This window comes from Lampetra planeri, chromosome 7, assembly GCF_965212315.1.
Source record: "Lampetra planeri chromosome 7, kcLamPlan1.2.h2, whole genome shotgun sequence".
Lineage (NCBI taxonomy): Eukaryota > Metazoa > Chordata > Hyperoartia > Petromyzontiformes > Petromyzontidae > Lampetra > Lampetra planeri.
Window position 1 is genome coordinate 3,162,747 of NC_136113.1, and position 19,488 is coordinate 3,182,234.

The 19,488-nt window shown below is 46.6% G+C and overlaps 1 protein-coding gene across 1 annotated transcript in view; it reads left to right on the plus strand.

The window, feature by feature from the left end:
- The window catches only part of SYNE1 (spectrin repeat containing nuclear envelope protein 1), a 152,118-nt gene that overhangs the window by 116,945 nt on the left and 15,685 nt on the right, over positions 1-19,488 (plus strand). Inside the window, exons 121-135 of the mRNA XM_078595960.1 lie at positions 239-386; positions 1,088-1,182; positions 1,665-1,902; positions 2,286-2,480; positions 3,069-3,194; positions 3,467-3,622; positions 4,657-4,815; positions 4,961-5,127; positions 13,116-13,278; positions 13,707-13,894; positions 14,811-14,961; positions 16,367-16,549; positions 17,577-17,714; positions 18,166-18,360; positions 18,960-19,464. Of these exons, the coding sequence (XP_078452086.1) occupies positions 239-386; positions 1,088-1,182; positions 1,665-1,902; positions 2,286-2,480; positions 3,069-3,194; positions 3,467-3,622; positions 4,657-4,815; positions 4,961-5,127; positions 13,116-13,278; positions 13,707-13,894; positions 14,811-14,961; positions 16,367-16,549; positions 17,577-17,714; positions 18,166-18,360; positions 18,960-19,464 (2,807 nt within the window). The remainder of the gene's footprint in view (positions 1-238; positions 387-1,087; positions 1,183-1,664; positions 1,903-2,285; positions 2,481-3,068; positions 3,195-3,466; positions 3,623-4,656; positions 4,816-4,960; positions 5,128-13,115; positions 13,279-13,706; positions 13,895-14,810; positions 14,962-16,366; positions 16,550-17,576; positions 17,715-18,165; positions 18,361-18,959; positions 19,465-19,488) is intronic.

Consider the following 19,488-nt stretch of genomic DNA (forward strand, 5'->3'; position numbering starts at 1 on the left):
AATATAATGCGAAGGGATGACAAAAAACTATAGAAATTAGTTTAAAAAATTAAAACGAGATATAAAAGATGTTGATAAAAAAGCTAATCGTGGATTGAGTCGCAATTTTGAATTGGAGCATTGAATCATCACACATCTAACAGAAATGTAGTCATAATTTAAGACGATTTTTTTTTTCTGGAGAACATTACTGATATTTACTCGGCATATTAACGCCTCTCTGCGCTGTGCTTCGCAGCAAGCTGCAGGAGTTTCTCTTGCAGCGCCAGAGCTTCCTGGAGAAGTGCGAGAGTTGGCTGGAGTTCCTGGAGCACACGGAGGGCACACTCGCCACAGAGATCGCTGGCAGCCACGAAGCCCTCCTGGCACAGCAGCGTTCCCACGAGGCAAGCCTCTGAACCCGGCACTTGGCCCTGCCCATGGGACACTGCCCTGCAGCAATGCCCACCGGGGGCTGTGGCCTAGCTTGGAATGATTTAAGCCCCGCCCACTCCCCCGCCATGACCCCTACCCCTCACAATTTGATGAATTGTCCTAATTCGGCGTCCTGATTCAATTCAAGACTACACCCTTGTGTTAAACAATTACATGCAAGACATGAATTAAAAATTAGTTGGATTCTCAACACGCACATCATGGGTCAGTCAAGTGAAATTGGTAAGCTGCTCCCTCAAGGTACTTTGCGGAGTTTTTGGCTTCCAACAAAGGGGGCGCTATAATCAAGCTTCAATCTCCCCCCCTTTTATAAGCTTCTCTAGTGGCTGATTAGGTCGGATTCAAGTGCTTTATCTCTAAAAAGAAGGGTGTTACGTGGTGGTGGGGGGGTTGTCAATGTTTATTAAAGATGTGCTTTATCCCATTCGGTCAACATTCTAAGAAGACACTCCGCCATTGTGTATGCATCATTGATGAAGACTGTGTGGAGACGACCCACTTGGCTATTTCATCGTCGTGCTGAGTCAAAAGGCCCTTTTGAGCCATGATCTACTGAATGTTAGTGTTTCTGAGGAAAAGAGTGGCTATGTCGGCTCTAAGTTTGTTGAGATGCAGTGTGGTGTTGTTTTCCTGTGGTTGGACGCTTGAGCAGCTCTTCCAGGCGGAGATGTTCAGCCGCCAGCAAATCCTTCACTCCATCATTCTGGACGGACACAGTCTCCTGGACCAAGGCGAAGTGGAGGATAGGTAAGAGCGCGGCTCGTCACTGCTCTCTCTCTCTCTGTGCAATGCATGGCAAAAGATTACAGTTATGAGTGGAATGTATAGAGTGGCTAAATGCGACCACATATCAAGATGCTGTACAAAATAGGGTAGACACGTGCGTCAAAAGAAAAAGGGGATAAATGAGCATTTGTTTTTTTAGGTGAGGCAGTGAGGGGGTAGAAGGCTATAGGACTGACAAGGGAGATGATGCAATGGTAAGGTGTGGTTGAAGACAATTCAAGAGGCAGCCGGAGAAAGAGATGGTCTTGAGCAGAGGCAGGGTGAGGCAATCGGCAGTGCATCAAAGATCCCCAAAGGGGTGCATGGTGCACTTGTAGAGATTGGCACCTCTCTGCCTTCGGTACACACGGCAAATTATTGCTCACGCACTTACCTTCCGCTACAACGCATTCACGCTTGTAAATGTGCTCATGTAACTCAAATCCACGCATGCGTGTACGCAGGGATGAGTTTAACCTGAAGCTGACGCTGCTGAGCGACCAGTGGCAGGGCGTGGTGCGGCGGGCGCAGCAACGAAAAGGCATCATCGACGGGCTGCTGGCGCAGTGGCAGCGCTACCAGGAGCTCGCTGCCAAACTGCGTGCGAGGCTCGAGCAATGGGCCGACCTCGCCAGGCCGCAGCCTCTCCCGCCGAGGTCGCTCAGCCTGCAGCAGGCCCGCGCACTCCTTGATGACCTCCAGGCAAGCTCACGCATGCAATCTAATGGAAGGAAGGCTCTTCACTGCAAGAAGACGGAATGATGAGATTTGCTCGTGCACAGGAGCTAGATGGATCATGAGATATGGTGACGGATTGGAGAGACTTTAATCTAGCAGTGGATAGATCATCCCAGGATTATGATTCTATGAAAATACAAAAAAATATAAACGTAAGCCTATTATATGATTTTAGCGACAGCGTTGTTAATTAAGAGCATACTCTATGTCCGTCACTACGTGGCCCAAGCAATGTTATCTGTTTAGCCACACCCTTCATATTTTATTACTTGATTTAAGCCCCACATTGGACAGAAGCCTCGCTGATGAAGCCTGTGCATCACGCTGTGTCTTCCCGCGGCCTGCAGATGCGTGAGAAGGCCTTCCAGAGGCAGCAAGGGAACTACATCGTGAGCGTGGAGGCGGGCAAGCAGCTGTTGCTGTCGGCCGACGCGTCCACGGAGGAGGAGCTGCAGGCCGAGCTCACGGGATTCCAGCAGAGCTGGAAGGCAGCCGGGAAACATCTGGAGCAGCGGCGCCGCCAGGTTGCCACACTTCTGCAGGTGAGTGCCGTCTGAGCGCGGCGCGCTGGCAGAGAGGGGGCCGTCCAGCGGGCCTTTCCTGCAGGTGGGCTGGTGTCAGCCTGGCTCGCCGTTGCATTAAAAATACATGGGTGTGACAACATGGCTGACTTTCTGGATCACGTAACAGTGCAGATCATTTCAAGGAAAGTGGTCAATAAAGATAAATGTTACGTCTCAGAGAGTTCACCAACATATTTTTTTTTATGGGATTGGTGGTGCGTGTTGCATGTCCGTTTATTTTCCACAATACAGTTTTTTTGGGTTAGATCGCGTAAATATAAATGTGTCGTTAAACCCACCACCACCCGACACAGCCAATTAGTAAGGTTTGTCACGTAAACATAACATGCCAATTCGTTACTAGTACAGCACACCGGTGTGTTGGAGAACAAATCCACAAGACTAATTTGGCTGTGTCGGGTGGTGGTGGGTTTAACGACACATTTATATTTATGCAATCTAAACCAAACAACTTGTATTGTGGATGATTTGGTCGCGAAGGCCTACGTGTTAAATCGGTTTATGTTGTATGGTATTTTTTATTGTGCTCTTATGACTCTATTACAGGAGTGGGAGAGTTGTGAGAAAGAAATGGCTGAGTCACTGGAGAAGCTGAGAGGCTTGAAAATCAAACTTTCAAACCCTCTGCCAGAGCATCATGATGACCTCAAATCTGAAAATGTCAGCTGCAAGGTGAGCACGGTCATAGGCCATGGCATTGTAGCAACAAACCCAGGTTGAGACCGATATCTCAATAAACATATCCTCTATTAGATGTGCCACACCACATGCACATTCAATCATAGGAAACGGTTTCTGTCTTCCATTGCAGTTCTCCTTGTTTTTTTTAAAGTAAATGCTGCTAGGAAGAAACATGCTCACTAACTCGATATGAAACCTGGCCTCACACTCCCAAGGGAAGCCAAGGTTTAAGTTGCCCAACGTGCACTTGATGGTGCCCCCAGGAACTGGAAAGCAGCGTGGAGGACTGGGAGGCCGAGCTAGCCCAGCTGACCGCCATGAGGGACGCCCTGGCCCGGCACTTTGGGGAGGACGACATCTCAGGGCTGCAGGAGCGCATGGAGCTGCTTCAGCGCCAGTGGGAGGAGCTCGGTCAGCAGGTGAGCCCCTTAAAAAGATAACCTAAATTAACCCGATTTAAAGCTTTCGTGACTGCAGGGATTCATCTTCTTGGTTCTTTCGGTAAAGTCACGTAGAAGGGAAATAATAAAATAATAAAAATAAAACATAATAAAATAATTCTCACGACGTTTCGGCCACAACGCATGCAGCTGTCATCAGGTGAAGAACAGGTCTGTCAGAAAGACAACGTCGTGAGAATGATTTTATTATGTTTTATTTTTATTATTTTATTATTTCCCTTCTACGTGACTAAATTAACCCACCCATGGATATCAGAGCATCCTCCCGGTCAGTAAGTTTGAGGACAAGCCTCGTTTGCATGAATATAAGTACACTACTCCTATCTAAGACTTTTTGGTCAGGATCACATTACTATCCACAAACACAATAAAACACCCTCTCTATTTGTGAAAAAAAGATCACCGACCTAATCATGATGATACGAACACCTTCCAACGTATAAGGTAACAGAATACCCAGTTTTACTATGAAAATAAATACCAGCCTTAAGCATATACCCTGCTTTGCAATGAATACTTCTGAGCTAAAGTAAGTTACAAATATATAAAAACGATTGATGTGTATGTGGTGTGTTCTATGTGTGTCTGTGTATACCGTGAGGAGTGGCCGTGCAACAGTTGGTGCGCTGCACTACGATCCCAGCCACCCAAGTTCGATTCCCGCTCATGGCCAACACCAATGACGATTATCTTAATCGGTCCAGAGCTTCCCCTAGGTCGACTCAGCCTTAAATTAATTCCTGGTGCGATGAGTAAACATCTCCAGTGGGGAGACAAAGGCGGCCGGACGTGGTGCTGGCCACCCACCCCCTTTTGTGCCGTGCCGGCCTTCATAGGTACTCGTGAACAGCACTTGCCCCAACAGTCTGTTAAGGCTATACGAGGGATATTTGTCTTGTATCATTTTGCATATGCTGCTGTAGCTTTGGCCTCCTAGAACATGTGAGTCTCTTTGGGCTGGAGATAATCTTATTTTATAAATGTCGATTCAGGTGTCCCTACGCAAGCAGATGATAACTGAGAGGCTGAACAAGTGGTCCCTGTTCAATGAGAAGTACAAAAAGCTGTGCGAGTGGCTCGGGCAGATGGAGAGCAAGGTGACACACAACGGAGACGTGAGCATTGAGGAGATGCTTGAAAAACTTCAAAAGGTGTGTGTATACAACTACACTTTTGCACAATCCAAAGCTCTTGCTTTGCACAAATAAATGATTGCACTGCTTTGTGTCAAGGAAGACGACTGCTCGAGTACCGCCACAGCCTCTGCTGCGCTTTGTGCTGCTGCGTGTCACCCAGGAACACCAGCAGGAGATGAACGCGGGCGCCCAGCACCACGTGCATCTGGACGAAATGGGACGGCTCCTTATGGGCGCCAGCAGCGAAAGCACAGCCTCAGAGATTGAGTACAAGCTGAGCAAGGTGGCTGACGGCTGGCGACACCTGCAGGACCTCCTCACGGCCAGGTGTGTGGGCCCAGGATTAATCCTCTTCAGTGGCACATGGTCAGGGGGTACATACATTTATAAATAAGCGGATTGCCTGGGGGTGGGACAGTGGTGCCTTATCATGAATCGAATAAAATTCATCTTCTTGGTTCTTTCGGTAAAGTCACGTAGAATGGGAAAAAAAAGAATAATAATCAAAACAAATAATAATATATTATATTATTATATTACTATATTGTATTATTCTATTATTTTATTATGTTTTTTTATTTCCATTTTACATGACTTTACCGAAAGAACCAAGAAGATGAATCCCTGCAGTCACGAAAGCTTTAAATCGAAACAAATAAAATTCGCCAACCTCTTCATTAACTACGCATTATAACAGGAATAAAATATGAAAGTGGCATATTGGACAATTGAGAGAAAGGACCATTACCGATAATGTAATTCTCATGCGTGTTTATATGTTATCGGCAAGGGTTAATGAAGAATGTGTATTTGAGCGAGTATCAGGGCCTCTGGCTCACTGACTGCCAGCTTTATTGATTTTCTTCACATAGCCTACAATTCAACCTGGGGCTTCCACAAAACACCCTTGGATATCTTATACTCTTATGTTTTTTCGGTAAAGTCACGTAGGTAAAAAATATAAATAGAAAAAATAATAGAAAATAGTAATAAATGAAAATAAATAAATAAACTCACGACGTTTCGGAGGCAAAATAACGTTATTTAGCTGTGCCTTTTTACACCTGATGAAGGAAGCTTGTGTTGCCTCCGAAACGTCGTGATTTAATTTATTTATTTTCATTTATTACTATTATTTTCTATTTTATTTTCTATTTTTATTTTTACCTACGTGACTTTACCGAAAAAACCTAAGAGTATGAATCCTTGCAGTCACGAAAGCTTCAAATATAGAACCCTTGGATATGATGTTACTATAAAATGAGGGAAAGATATGGAAAACTTAGGATTGAAAATAAATATTTTTTAAATGCACTTTTTTAAAAATACATATACAGTACTCTCGAATCTTAAAGTGAATATTGTGAAATTTTGACTTAAAACTTTCGTGACTGCAGGAATTCATATTATTGGTTCTTTCGGTAAAGTCACGTAGATAGAAAATAAAAATAAAATAAAAATAATAACATTAAATAAATAATAATTCATCTTGATGAAGACCGCTTGTTTTGCGATCGAAACGTCGTGGGTTTTTTGCTTTTATTATTTTCAATGTATTATTTGTATTTTTTTATTTGTAATTAAATTTTTATTTTATTATTTTCTCTATACGTGACTTTACCGAAAGAACCAATAAAATGAATATTGTGAAATTTCGTCCTAGACAGCCGCTGTATTCGTTGCGCCTGGCGCACGGTTGACTTTGAGACCTTGGCAACGGTGAGCGGGGCACAATTCACGGATAATAATAGCCTGCGAGTGGGGCAGGCAAACAATGCACATCGTCTACCGTATACGCAACGGCTCACGCTCAACACGTGTTTCTCAAACGCACACCGAGCGCTCTCCAGCACCGCAGTTCGTCCATTCGCGTGCGTGCCATATAGATGTGCTTCAGTTCGATTCGTATTACTTTACCCGATTAAAATCACAGCCCTCGGCAGTCCTCCGCAACGAAGGCGGGGTCGGCATGGTCGTGCGAATTCTCATGGTTATTGCAACTCGCGGCAGAGACGCGTGCCCTACGGGTGACATTCCACTGGTGGACTTGCGAGCTTTGTGAAAGTTGGAGGGGTTGACGACGCGAGGGAGCAGCTGCGTTTGTTTATTCGACGATATTTTCCTCGGCAGTGGGGGGGGGGAGATGGGGGCTGTGGGGTGAGGTCGGCCACCGAGAGGTCACACGCACAACAGAGAGCGCCTTGTGCGTCCGTGCGATCCCACGGCGCGGCCCGGAGCAGATGTATAGAAGTCGTGTTCACAGCTGCCTTGGTACAGTAGTCGTGTTCATAGCTGCCTTGGTATAGTAGCCGTGTTCACAGCTGCCTTGGTATAGTAGTCGTGTTCATAGCTGACTTGGTATAGTAGTCGTGTTCACAGCTGTCTTGGTATAGTAGTCGTGTTCACAGCTGCCTTGGTATAGTAGTCGTGTTCACATCTGTCTTGGTATAGTAGTCGTGTTCACAGCTGACTTGGTATAGTTGTCGTGTTCACAGCTGTCTTGGTATAGTAGTCGTGTTCATAGCTGCCTTGGTATAGTAGTCGTGTTCACAGCTGCATTGGTATAGTAGTCGTGTTCACAGCTGCCTTGGTATAGTAGTCGTGTTCATAGCTGCCTTGGTATAGTAGTCGTGTTCACAGCTGCCTTGGTATAGTAGTCGTGTTCACAGCTGCCTTGGTATAGTAGTCGTGTTCACAGCTGCCTTGGTATAGTAGTCGTGTTCACAGCTGCCTTGGTATAGTAGTCGTGTTCATAGCTGCCTTGGTATAGTAGTCGTGTTCACAGCTGCCTTGGTATAGTAGTCGTGTTCACAGCTGTCTTGGTATAGTAGCCGTGTTCACAGCTGCCTTGGTATAGTAGTCGTGTTCACAGCTGTCTTGGTATAGTAGTCGTGTTCACAGCTGTCTTGGTATAGTAGTCGTGTTCACAGCTGTCTTGGTATAGTAGTCGTGTTCACAGCTGTCTTGGTATAGTAGTCGTGTTCACAGCTGTCTTGGTATAGTAGTCGTGTTCACAGCTGCCTTGGTATAGTAGTCGTGTTCATAGCTGACTTGGTATAGTAGTCGTGTTCACAGCTGCCTTGGTATAGTAGTCGTGTTCACAGCTGCCTTGGTATAGTAGTCGTGTTCATAGCTGCCTTGGTATAGTAGTCGTGTTCACAGCTGCCTTGGTATAGTAGTCGTGTTCACAGCTGCCTTGGTATAGTAGTCGTGTTCACAGCTGCCTTGGTATAGTAGTCGTGTTCACAGCTGACTTGGTATAGTAGTCGTGTTCACAGCTGTCTTGGTATAGTAGTCGTGTTCACAGCTGACTTGGTATAGTAGTCGTGTTCACAGCTGCATTGGTGTAGTAGTCGTGTTCACAGCTGCCTTGGTATAGTAGTCGTGTTCACAGCTGCCATGGTGTAGTAGTCGTGTTCACAGCTGCCTTGGTATAGTAGTCGTGTTCACAGCTGCCATGGTGTAGTAGTCGTGTTCACAGCTGACTTGGTATAGTAGTGGTGTTCACAGCTGACTTGGTATAGTAGTCGTGTTCACAGCTGTCTTGGTGTAGTAGTCGTGTTCACAGCTGACTTGGTATAGTAGTGGTGTTCACAGCTGACTTGGTATAGTAGTCGTGTTCACAGCTGCCATGGTGTAGTAGTCGTGTTCACAGCTGACTTGGTATAGTATTCGTGTTCAAAGCTGACTTGGTATAGTAGTCGTGTTCACAGCTGCCATGGTATAGTAGTCGTGTTCACAGCTGACTTGGTATAGTAGTCGTGTTCACAGCTGACTTGGTATAGTAGTCGTGTTCACAGCTCACTTGGTATAGTATTCGTGTTCAAAGCTGACTTGGTATAGTAGTCGTGTTCACAGCTGCCATGGTATAGTAGTCGTGTTCACAGCTGACTTGGTATAGTAGTCGTGTTCACAGCTGACTTGGTATAGTAGTCGTGTTCACAGCTGACTTGGTGTAGTAGTCGTGTTCACAGCTGACTTGGTATAGTAGTCGTGTTCACAGCTGCCATGGTATAGTAGTCGTGTTCACAGCTGACTTGGTATAGTAGTCGTGTTCACAGCTGACTTGGTGTAGTAGTCGTGTTCACAGCTGACTTGGTATAGTAGTCGTGTTCACAGCTGCCATGGTATAGTAGTCGTGTTCACAGCTGACTTGGTATAGTAGTCGTGTTCACAGCTGACTTGGTGTAGTAGTCGTGTTCACAGCTGACTTGGTGTAGTAGTCGTGTTCACAGCTGACTTGGTATAGTAGTCGTGTTCACAGCTGACTTGGTGTAGTAGTCGTGTTCACAGCTGACTTGGTATAGTAGTCGTGTTCACAGCTGCCATGGTATAGTAGTCGTGTTCACAGCTGACTTGGTATAGTAGTCGTGTTCACAGCTGACTTGGTGTAGTAGTCGTGTTCACAGCTGCCTTGGTACAGTAGTCGTGTTCATAGCTGACTTGGTATAGTAGTCGTGTTCACAGCTGCCTTGGTATAGTAGTCGTGTTCACAGCTGACTTGGTGTAGTAGTCGTGTTCACAGCTGTCTTGGTATAGTAGTCGTGTTCATAGCTGACTTGGTATAGTAGTCGTGTTCACAGCTGACTTGGTATAGTAGTCGTGTTCACAGCTGACTTGGTGTAGTAGTCGTGTTCACAGCTGCCTTGGTATAGTAGTCGTGTTCACAGCTGCCTTGGTATAGTAGTCGTGTTCATAGCTGACTTGGTATAGTAGTCGTGTTCACAGCTGACTTGGTATAGTAGTCGTGTTCACAGCTGACTTGGTATAGTAGTCGTGTTCACAGCTGACTTGGTGTAGTAGTCGTGTTCACAGCTGACTTGGTATAGTAGTCGTGTTCACAGCTGACTTGGTGTAGTAGTCGTGTTCACAGCTGACTTGGTATCGTAGTCGTGTTCACAGCTGACTTGGTATAGTAGTCGTGTTCACAGCTGCCGTGGTATAGTAGTCGTGTTCATAGCTGACTTGGTATAGTAGTCGTGTTCACAGCTGCCTTGGTACAGTAGTCGTGTTCATAGCTGACTTGGTATAGTAGTCGTGTTCACAGCTGCCTTGGTATAGTAGTCGTGTTCACAGCTGACTTGGTGTAGTAGTCGTGTTCACAGCTGTCTTGGTATAGTAGTCGTGTTCATAGCTGACTTGGTATAGTAGTCGTGTTCACAGCTGACTTGGTGTAGTAGTCGTGTTCACAGCTGACTTGGTATAGTAGTCGTGTTCACAGCTGCCTTGGTATAGTAGTCGTGTTCACAGCTGACTTGGTGTAGTAGTCGTGTTCACAGCTGTCTTGGTATAGTAGTCGTGTTCATAGCTGACTTGGTATAGTAGTCGTGTTCACAGCTGACTTGGTGTAGTAGTCGTGTTCACAGCTGACTTGGTATAGTAGTCGTGTTCACAGCTGCCTTGGTATAGTAGTCGTGTTCACAGCTGACTTGGTATAGTAGTCGTGTTCACAGCTGACTTGGTATAGTAGTCGTGTTCACAGCTGCCTTGGTATAGTAGTCGTGTTCACAGCTGCCTTGGTATAGTAGTCGTGTTCACAGCTGACTTGGTATAGTAGTCGTGTTCACCAGAGGTGTGGACTGGAGTCATGCGACTTGGACTCGAGTCAGACTCGAGTCATGATTTTGATGACTTCAGACTCGACTTGGACTTGCCTCATCTTTGACTCGACTTGACTCGGGACTCGAGAGCAAAGACTTGAGACTTACTTGTGACTTGCACAACAATGACTTTGTCCCACCTCTGGTGTTCACAGCTGCCTTGGTACAGTAGTCGTGTTCACAGCTGCCTTGGGACAGGCTGCAGGCTGCTTGCTTGCACCCATCCGACTCATATTCTTAGTTCTAGATTTGAAGCCTTCGTGACTGCAATGATTCATATTCTCAGGTTTTTTCGGTAAAGTCACGTAGGTAAAAACATTAAAATTAATGAAAGTAAAATAAAACAAAACAAAAATAAAATTCACGACGTTTCGGAGGCAACACAAGTCTCCGTCATCAGGTGGGACCGTCACAGCCGAATTAGCTGCATCAATGCAGCTATCATATTCTTAGGTTTTTTCGGTAAAGTCACGTAGGTAAAAAATTAAAATTAATAAAAGTAAAATAAAAAATACTTTTATTAATAATAAAAAATACTTTTATTAATTTTAATTTTTTACCTACGTGACTTTACCGAAAAAATGTAAGAATATGAATCCTTGCAGTCACGAAAGCTTCAAATCTATAACCCATCCGACTGTTGACTCCCGGTCGAGGCTGCAAACAGCTGCGTGCGGCTGCGATAATTACGCCATTCGCTTTCTTTTTAATTACTAATTCAAGCTTTAAGCGGTTGGTGTATTAATTTTTGTGTTTACAGAAGAGATGGTGCTTTTGGGGGGTGTGGATGGAGTGAGGGGTGGTGAGCTGCCAGGCAATATACGCTGGCGTTGTCCACGAATGCCTTCCAATTCACCCACGTCAGCGGCGTATTTCTTGTACGTGACCGTCCTCTTTGGCTGCTTGGGGACTCTTCATTTTCCAAGAGTTTGCAGGGCACTGTAGTCACTGTACGAGAGTGTCAAAGTGGTTTTGTGGCCAGTAGGTTTGCGGCCGTGTGGATTTTATCAAAATAGCAGATCGCACGGCTTTGCCTGTTAACTGCAGATAAGTGTATGGAATAATATATAATGGGCTGGTTTTAGGCTGCACTTTGCGTAAGCGTATGCTCTTTCTTTAATACCTCTTCTGAAAAGATTGTTAAGAGTGTCAAAGAAAAAAATGTGTGACATTTTATTTTCACACCTCCAGTCAGCTCACACGCGTTGTGGACTTACAAAATACACCATACCTAAGACGGGTGCTTTAAAATGTTTCCGTGAGATACTAAAGTGGATGAACACCAACATAATCAAAAGCAACACCCTCGTGGCATAGGAAATTATGTTCATTCACTATTACTTGTAGTTGTTTGTCAACATCTTAAACGTGGCTGATGTATGATTTAGCCTCATCTTTTGAGGGAAGTTGGTTTTGTCACTGAATAAGTCGTTGAGCGTCTGCTCACTGAGCAGCCGAGGAGAGGTCAAGAGCAGATGACGACTCGTTTCACCAGAGCCAGGAGGCACATTGGGTCCTCGACTCACTAAAGTAGTGCTTTGTGGATGGAGGAAGGGCCCTGTCACAATGACAACTCTGACCGACTGGCCACATACCCAGGAGCGCATAGTTTGGTGCACTGTCCATCCGCGTGTGTTGCAAGGCGAGTGCAAAACAAATTATTATCAGGCTGCAGCGCCTTCCCAAAATAACAAGCAAAGAGTCACGCGGTCGTCGTTATTTAGGGCGGCCGCTATCTTGCCCATGCTGGTGGCTGTGGGACGCAGCTGTTAACGAGGCCACACCGCCTTTCTTCGACGTGCGCACACGGGCGCTTCCGCCGGCTCTCGATTTACACCTAGAGCTGCTCCTGCGTCGAGCTGCTCCTTCGATTTCCTCGTCTGATGGGATGCCAGCAGCCTGCCGCTCAGACGCGTAACTCCCGCTGGATGTTTAACGATGGACAGCAACTGTCCTCATAGGGACGCAAAGGAGCTGCCAGAATGCTGCTGTGACACCGACAGGCATGAGATGGTTCTTGTTTGAATGTGACGCAGGTTGTGTTTCTGTGTTATGATGTATGACCTTTTTCCTGGTGTCGTACTTGTGTTCAGTTCCTTGTTAAGCCTCGGCTACACTAATCATGAACGGTTGGAAATACTCCGTCTTCATTCGTCATTTCTGGTTAATAGTTTTTGTGGCTGTTCAGCGTTGCCCTATATTAATACAGTACACGACACAGTTGGAATGGTACGTTATGTAACTGCTGTTTTTTTAAATATAAAGTTATGCCAAGGCAATGTGCAATTTGTTCATGAACCATATTCAATTATGCAGTGTTTTTCAACGTCTAACATTTGAGGGCAGACTAAATAATGGCCCATTAAAGCATCATTGAATGTGTTTACTCTCAGAGAAGACTATGTGGAATTACATTCCAGTGAAGAGACACTTCACAATGAGAATTCATATTCAGGTGCTTTTCAGTTTGGAATTACCTTGAAGTTTCACAAACACGCACCATACAAACAATAGGCTGCATTCTGCAATGTCCTCCATCTCGAGCCGTTTCTTATGCTACCAAGGCCACATGTGTGCAGCAGTGGCCCTGGTCGCCTCTGAAGTGAGGTCACCCCGCATGTTGTTGTAGCGCAGACACAGGGGCTGCGTTTCTGGCTCCTGCTGATGCTTGGCGTGCGTGCGTACGTGGGTGGGCCCGGCCCATGGCCACTGCAGGGTGAAGAAGTTGAGGGACACGCTGGTGGCCGTGCAGCAGCTGGAGCGCAACATGAGCAGCCTGCGATCCTGGCTCAGCCACATCGAGGCCGAGCTGTCCCGGCCCCTCGTCTACGAGAGCTGCGAACGCCGCGAAATACAACGCCAGCTCGGGCAGCAGCAGGTCAGCCGCTTGCACGCGCGCGCGAGATACTCGCCCCCTCGCCACTCACCACCACAGCGCACCTCCGATTAGCACGGTTGGCTATGCACTGTGCGAAAGAAGTTCAACATACGTACAACTTAGCACCGCCATGCGGATCCACACATGCATATGACACCCTGGTGCTTGATTTCAGCCAGATCTTTCTGGGTCAGTGACCCAGAAAATAAATTTCCACATACGGCACACCAAATCCATAATACATCTTGCTATAGCTGTGACTAATAAATCACATGCCCACTCCAGTTCACCAATGTCCCAGAAAATATTCAATGAGAAATTAAGCCCTGGGCTTCTGTCGCATGGGCTACGTTTCATACAAAGCTTTTCTTTGGGTTGGGGGGGAGACACAGGAAGTTACTTTGTAGTGCCTCCTTCCCCATGTGCAGCAACTGCAGCGAGACATCGAGAAGCACAGCGCGGGCGTGGGCTCCGTGCTGAGCCTGTGCGAGGTGCTGCTGCACGACTGCGATGCGTGCGCCACCGAGACGGAGTGCGACTCGATCCAGCAGGCCACTCGCAACCTCGACCGCCGATGGCGAAACATCTGCACCATGTCCATGGACCGCAAGTACAAGTACGATGCAGGAGGGTGGCTGATGGGGTCCCTTGAAGAATGCTCACATCGACCTTCAACGCAGATAATCTGTAATTTGGCCCATTTAGAATCGTATACTAGGGAGGTCCATATTGCCAAACAAGGTTGTGTTGCGTATGGGAGAATTATTGTGAGAGAGGTGCTTGACTGTACCTGCATTATACCTTGCAGCTCTTAAGTCTCACTGCCTTGGTTTGAGGTTCATATACCTAAGTAAACTTGAAAAACACACTTTTCTTTTATTTTGCACAAAGGGAATTGTTTTCGGCAGACATGCATTTGAAAAACACAACACTTTTCCACCTGAACACGTTAGAAAGTATGCGTTTAAAAATGCACAAATGTAGCACTGCTCGCAAAGCAATGCAAGTGCTGCCACAGGTGGGCAATTGCTACCGAGGGATGGGTATGGGAAGGGAGCCCGCTTGCCCATCATGTTAGGAGAGACCCCGCAGGACTAGTGCCTGAGGGGCAAACACCTGATGATTGCAACCTTGTTCTGTGACGTAAATTTCGTCACAGAATTCCCTAGAGGATCCCCACGTCCTTGCCTGCTGGCCACGCTCTATTTGGTGATGTTTTTGTCACGTGTCACAGGTGGGTGGCGCTCTTCCAAATATCCGGGGTTGGGACCACGGATAAACGGAGTTATTCCGAAAATTATTCCAATTCTCTGTGGATACCCATGATCACACCCCCCAGATAAACGAGTGAATCAAACTCAGGTCTCTGGGATCAGAGTGAAAATCACTGTGACACTGCTCTGCACGATTAACGTTTCATTGAATTTGGAGTGTATTGTGAAGCAGTCCAGGATTTGGTGGTGGTAAAAAGTTGTAATAAAGGAGTCACTGCAACGATTTTGTCAATTCTTGCCACGTGATGAATTGTACAGGATTGAGGAGACCTGGCACATGTGGCAGAAGTTCCAGGAGGACTACTCGCGATTCGAGGAATGGCTTCGGAAGGCCGAGAGCACGGCCGCCAGCCCCAACACTTCAGGCATCGTGTATCTCGCTGCACGGGATGAACTCAAAAAATTCGAGGTGATGACACGTCCGTGCGTTCATTAAAATCGGTCCTGTATCAAGAGAATGCCCTCTTGAAATACTACAACAGTAATATTAACGAAATAAGAAAGAATTGCACAGATCTCCCCACATGGCTATGGTATTATCTTGATATACATGTTTTTGTACGTGTAATTTTGCAGGTTAATTAAATATGAACATTAAATTAATTATTTTTCTGATGAGGGAATAGATTACTCTTTCCTTAACAAACTATATTTCTGAAGCAGGCCAGATGAACCAAAAAGTTAAGTTTTTGCTTAATGTCATATTTATCATACAAGATAAAAATTCTAAAATGTATAACAGCATCTCAATGCACTGGAATCTTGAGACCCTAAAATATTTGCTGAGGAATGCAAAAGTCTTACTTAAACAAAGTTATATACGTGTAGTGGGCACAAACGGACAATAAGACGTACGTTGCAACACATTGATTTAACATCAACACGTTAACACAAAGGGGTAAGTGCCCCTTTACCAGATATTAACTACGGTGGTGGTCCACCGGGATAACTACGCTAACTCTATTGAGAGTAGCTACGACGGACGGGACCCCAGCCTGGGTCCGGGTCCTGTGTTGATCTTCTCTTCCGGCGGAGAGCAGCACGTAGATTCTTCGGGATGACAACAGCGCTTAGTCCCACTAGGAGATCGGCTTTTATCCCCGTGGCGGGGCTTGCCCCACCCCTGGTCACGACCCCCTTCTCGAACTCTCGAGAAGGGTTCCTCCTGGACACGTGGTCCCCCCCAGCCACCCTTTTGGGGGTCCCCGGGTGGACGCCCCCAGTCACGTGTCCCCCGGGGTCAACCCGAGTGCCATGGCCTATCCACTAGGGCTGGCATTGCGCCCAGCGAAGGGTGTCCCTGGTGGCTGGCAGTCCGTGCACTTCGAGCACCGCTAGGCCCGGTACTGCATCCGCCTTTGGTGGCGTCCTTGATAGCAGTACGTTGTGTGGCATGCCTTTGGCAGGCTGGCCACGCACACAGCGACATCCAACGATGTCGCTACATAAGGATCATAAGCAGCCGTGTAGCATCAGGGGGTCTGGATAGGGCTGAGCCCTCCATGCAGAGGCCCCTGATCAATTAGAAACGTTTGTTTACCATTACCTTCATTTGTGTATACCCCCCCCCCCAACAGGGTCATGCTACAGGGTTGAATAATTATTATCTGAATATATCTTGTTTAAAACAACGTTTAATCATTGATGATGATGATGATGATAATAATTTCAACAATTGTTTTTCTTCAGAGACAGTAGTTTATGCCGTATTAACGATGAATTTCCACCGTTAGCTCAGGACGTGCCAATGGAGATGACACACCGCACTGACAATATAACTCGTACGTGGCTGGTGTATCTCGTGCGCCTGGCAGGGGTTCCAGCGGCAGGTGCATGAGAGCCTCACACAGCTAGAGCTCATCAACAAGCAGTACCGGCGGCTGGCACGCGAGAGCCGCACGGACAGCACCTCGCGCCTACGCCACATGGTGCTGGATGGGAACCAGCGCTGGGACGAGCTACAGAAGCGCGTCGCCATCATCCTGCGCAGGCTGCGGGTGAGGCCTAGTCTGTCAGGGCGTCGACGTACGAACTCCTTGTGCGCCGTGGTGGAGAGGCACGGCTATGAATGCGTAACGAGCAGAGAGGAAGTCAGTTTTTAACCATAGACTTAAACCTGTCGAAGCTGAACTCGAATTGATTTCCTTTGGTTGTAATGACCTGTTCATCAACATATCTGAGGTGGTTCAAACTTTCTCCATTTTTGTTCACACCTTTGTCTCCAATCCCGTTTTCACAAGAAAAAAAAAACATCTTGTTGCTGTAAATAATTTTGGTGAAAATGTTTTTTATTGTCTAAAACCTTTGTGTCACGCTTATTTTGTTACTTCGTGCAATTTCAGTATCACATTTTATTCAAATATTTGTTTGTAAGTTTTTTCATTTAGGCTTTAGTTGGCAACATCATGGATGAACACATCAATTTCCATTGGGTTAGGTTCCTTTTAATAGTCAACAAATGTGAGGCATAATGTTTTTTTATATTAATTAGTTTCTGCGCAATTGCTGAAACATAATAGTGTCGGCCAAATATGTCACTCTGCTTGTGTCGACAACAGTTGAGCTGCTTTAAAAAAATATATTTGTGAATGTTGCTTCCATAGACACTGGCATCACCACTCCACGCTCCACTGTGTATAATTACACTTGTGATTCAAAGGCCCAAATGTTGTGCAATGGCACCGTGACATTTGAAAATGCTGAAATAACATTTGTGTCTATTGAATTCAAATGAGTTGTTGTTGCTTTGGCTTGATCAAAATCCTAGTTAAAGAAAACATGTAAGGTTGTATTCTTCCTCAGGTTTGTGATTAAAACTGTAAGTTAAAAGATACAAATACCATGAGGACGTGATGTTTTTTATGTAACTGGATAAAACTGTAATCACATAAACTAAGAGGAGATTTTTAAATTTGCGGCTAAACTACGTTGTTTTTTATGCTGCAACGTCAATCCCAGTGACATCATGGAGAGCCAGAAACCATGACTCTGGTATATCATCGTGGTTCTTCATTTCCCTGGCAGCACTTCATTGGGCAGCGCGAGGAGTTTGAGGCGTCGCGCGAGAGCGTGCTGGTGTGGCTCACCGAGATGGACTTGCAGCTCACCAACGTGGAGCACTTCTCTGAGTGTAGCACCCCGGCCAAGATCCGGCAGCTCCAGGTGAGCAGGCTCACATTCTGAAGGGTCCGAGTTCAAATCCCAGCTGAGGTGTCAACGATTGTCCGTTTGGGGTCTATAAAATAAGTGCCACTGAGTAAGAAGCCAACGGTGGTCTTCCTGTAAAGAGGTTGGCTCACACAGTGGAAATATCGAATTTTCACCACTCGCTCCAGGCCACGTAGAGAGATGAGTAGCTCTCCGATGTTTCCGAGAGCCTCTTTAGGAACTGAAATCTGAAAAAGAGAGATAAATATCAGACATTATGCCGAACAACAGCACAACCCAAAAAAACACACAACGAAGAGCTTACACAACACAACCTCAAAAACCCACGTGGCGGTAAAACATAGATGAGTACTGGCCCAGTGCACATTTGAGCAGAGAGAGACTCCTTGTATCACGACCGCTGGGTCTTATCATGGACACTAAGCGTGTGAGATTTTCCGTGCAGGCTTTCCAGAAGGAGATTGCGCTGAACCGCTGCAAGCTGGGCCGGCTTGAGGACATGGGCCAGCGACTGATGGCGCGCAGCGAGCCGGGTGACAGCGCCGTCGTGGAGGACGAGCTGGAGGAGTTGCGCCGCTATTGCGCCGAGGTGTTCGGCCGGGTGGAGCGCTACCTGCGCAAGCTGACCACCACCGCCATGGTCAGTGCCATCAAAAGGCAACACGGCACTGACGTGCCCGCGCACGGCAGCATGCAGCTCTGTACACTCGGTGGTTTATTTCAGGTGTAAACCAAAGCAGGAACACGTGGGTACAATGAATTTGACAGATATGAGCTCCTTGATGAATGTAATTATTATTATTATTAAATATGGGCTTAAACAGGACAGGTCCATGTTGTAACAATGTTAACATTTTAAATGTATATAGTGGTTGAATGTGATTATTTCTCAATATAATTTGCATTCGGCTGGCAAGGCACCTGCATGATTGTTCAATGTGTGGCTGCAGTCTGTTTGAAAGTGAGAATGCATTTTGTGTCTACAGTCCATTGTGTGAGAATAAGGCCACTTTCTAACAGGTCCAAAACACTAATAAAAATGAGCCAAATATCCCAATGCAGGATCCCCCTAAAGTGTCATGAGACTGAGGACGGCTTACCTGGCTAAATAATTGTATAATTCTTTTTTTATTAGATAGGCTCATATCTTCATAGCAATAGCTTCAGTCTTCTGTTAACCAAAATGCACAAATAAAGTGGACAACTACAGCATGTGTCTTTGCGTGCTGTTGCCTATAGGCAGCAGAAGAGGCTGTGGAGGAGCTGGGGGAGGTGGGGGAGCCGTACTCCATGTCCTGGTATGAAGATGAGCCATCTTCTGCATCCCGTAGCCCTGGCTCACCGGCGCAGCACGCACGAGGAGTAGATGCTGGGGCCCTGCTGGGTGACAACGGGGAGCGCTTTGCCGGCGAGTCTTCACACTCTCCACTCAGGAGCTACGGGGATCACTTGTACCCTGACAGCTCACACAGCCTTCTGCCATTAAGACTCAGAGACCCCTCAGTCCCTGAGAGCTCGCACAGCCTGTCGCAGTCGAGACTGGAGCGCGAGAGGGGCCCTTCGGGACGGGATACACCGGCCAGCATCGACTCGCTACCCCTGGAGTGGGACAACTATGACATCGGCAAGGAGTTGGATGCTTCCACCTCCATGGCGGAGCGGCTGCTGTTGGACGAGCGTCTGGCGGGCGGCGAGGATGAGGAGAACGAGGTGTCGGACTACTACTCGCGCAGCGGCCTCTCGGGTGAGACTGTGTGAGCGTTCGAGC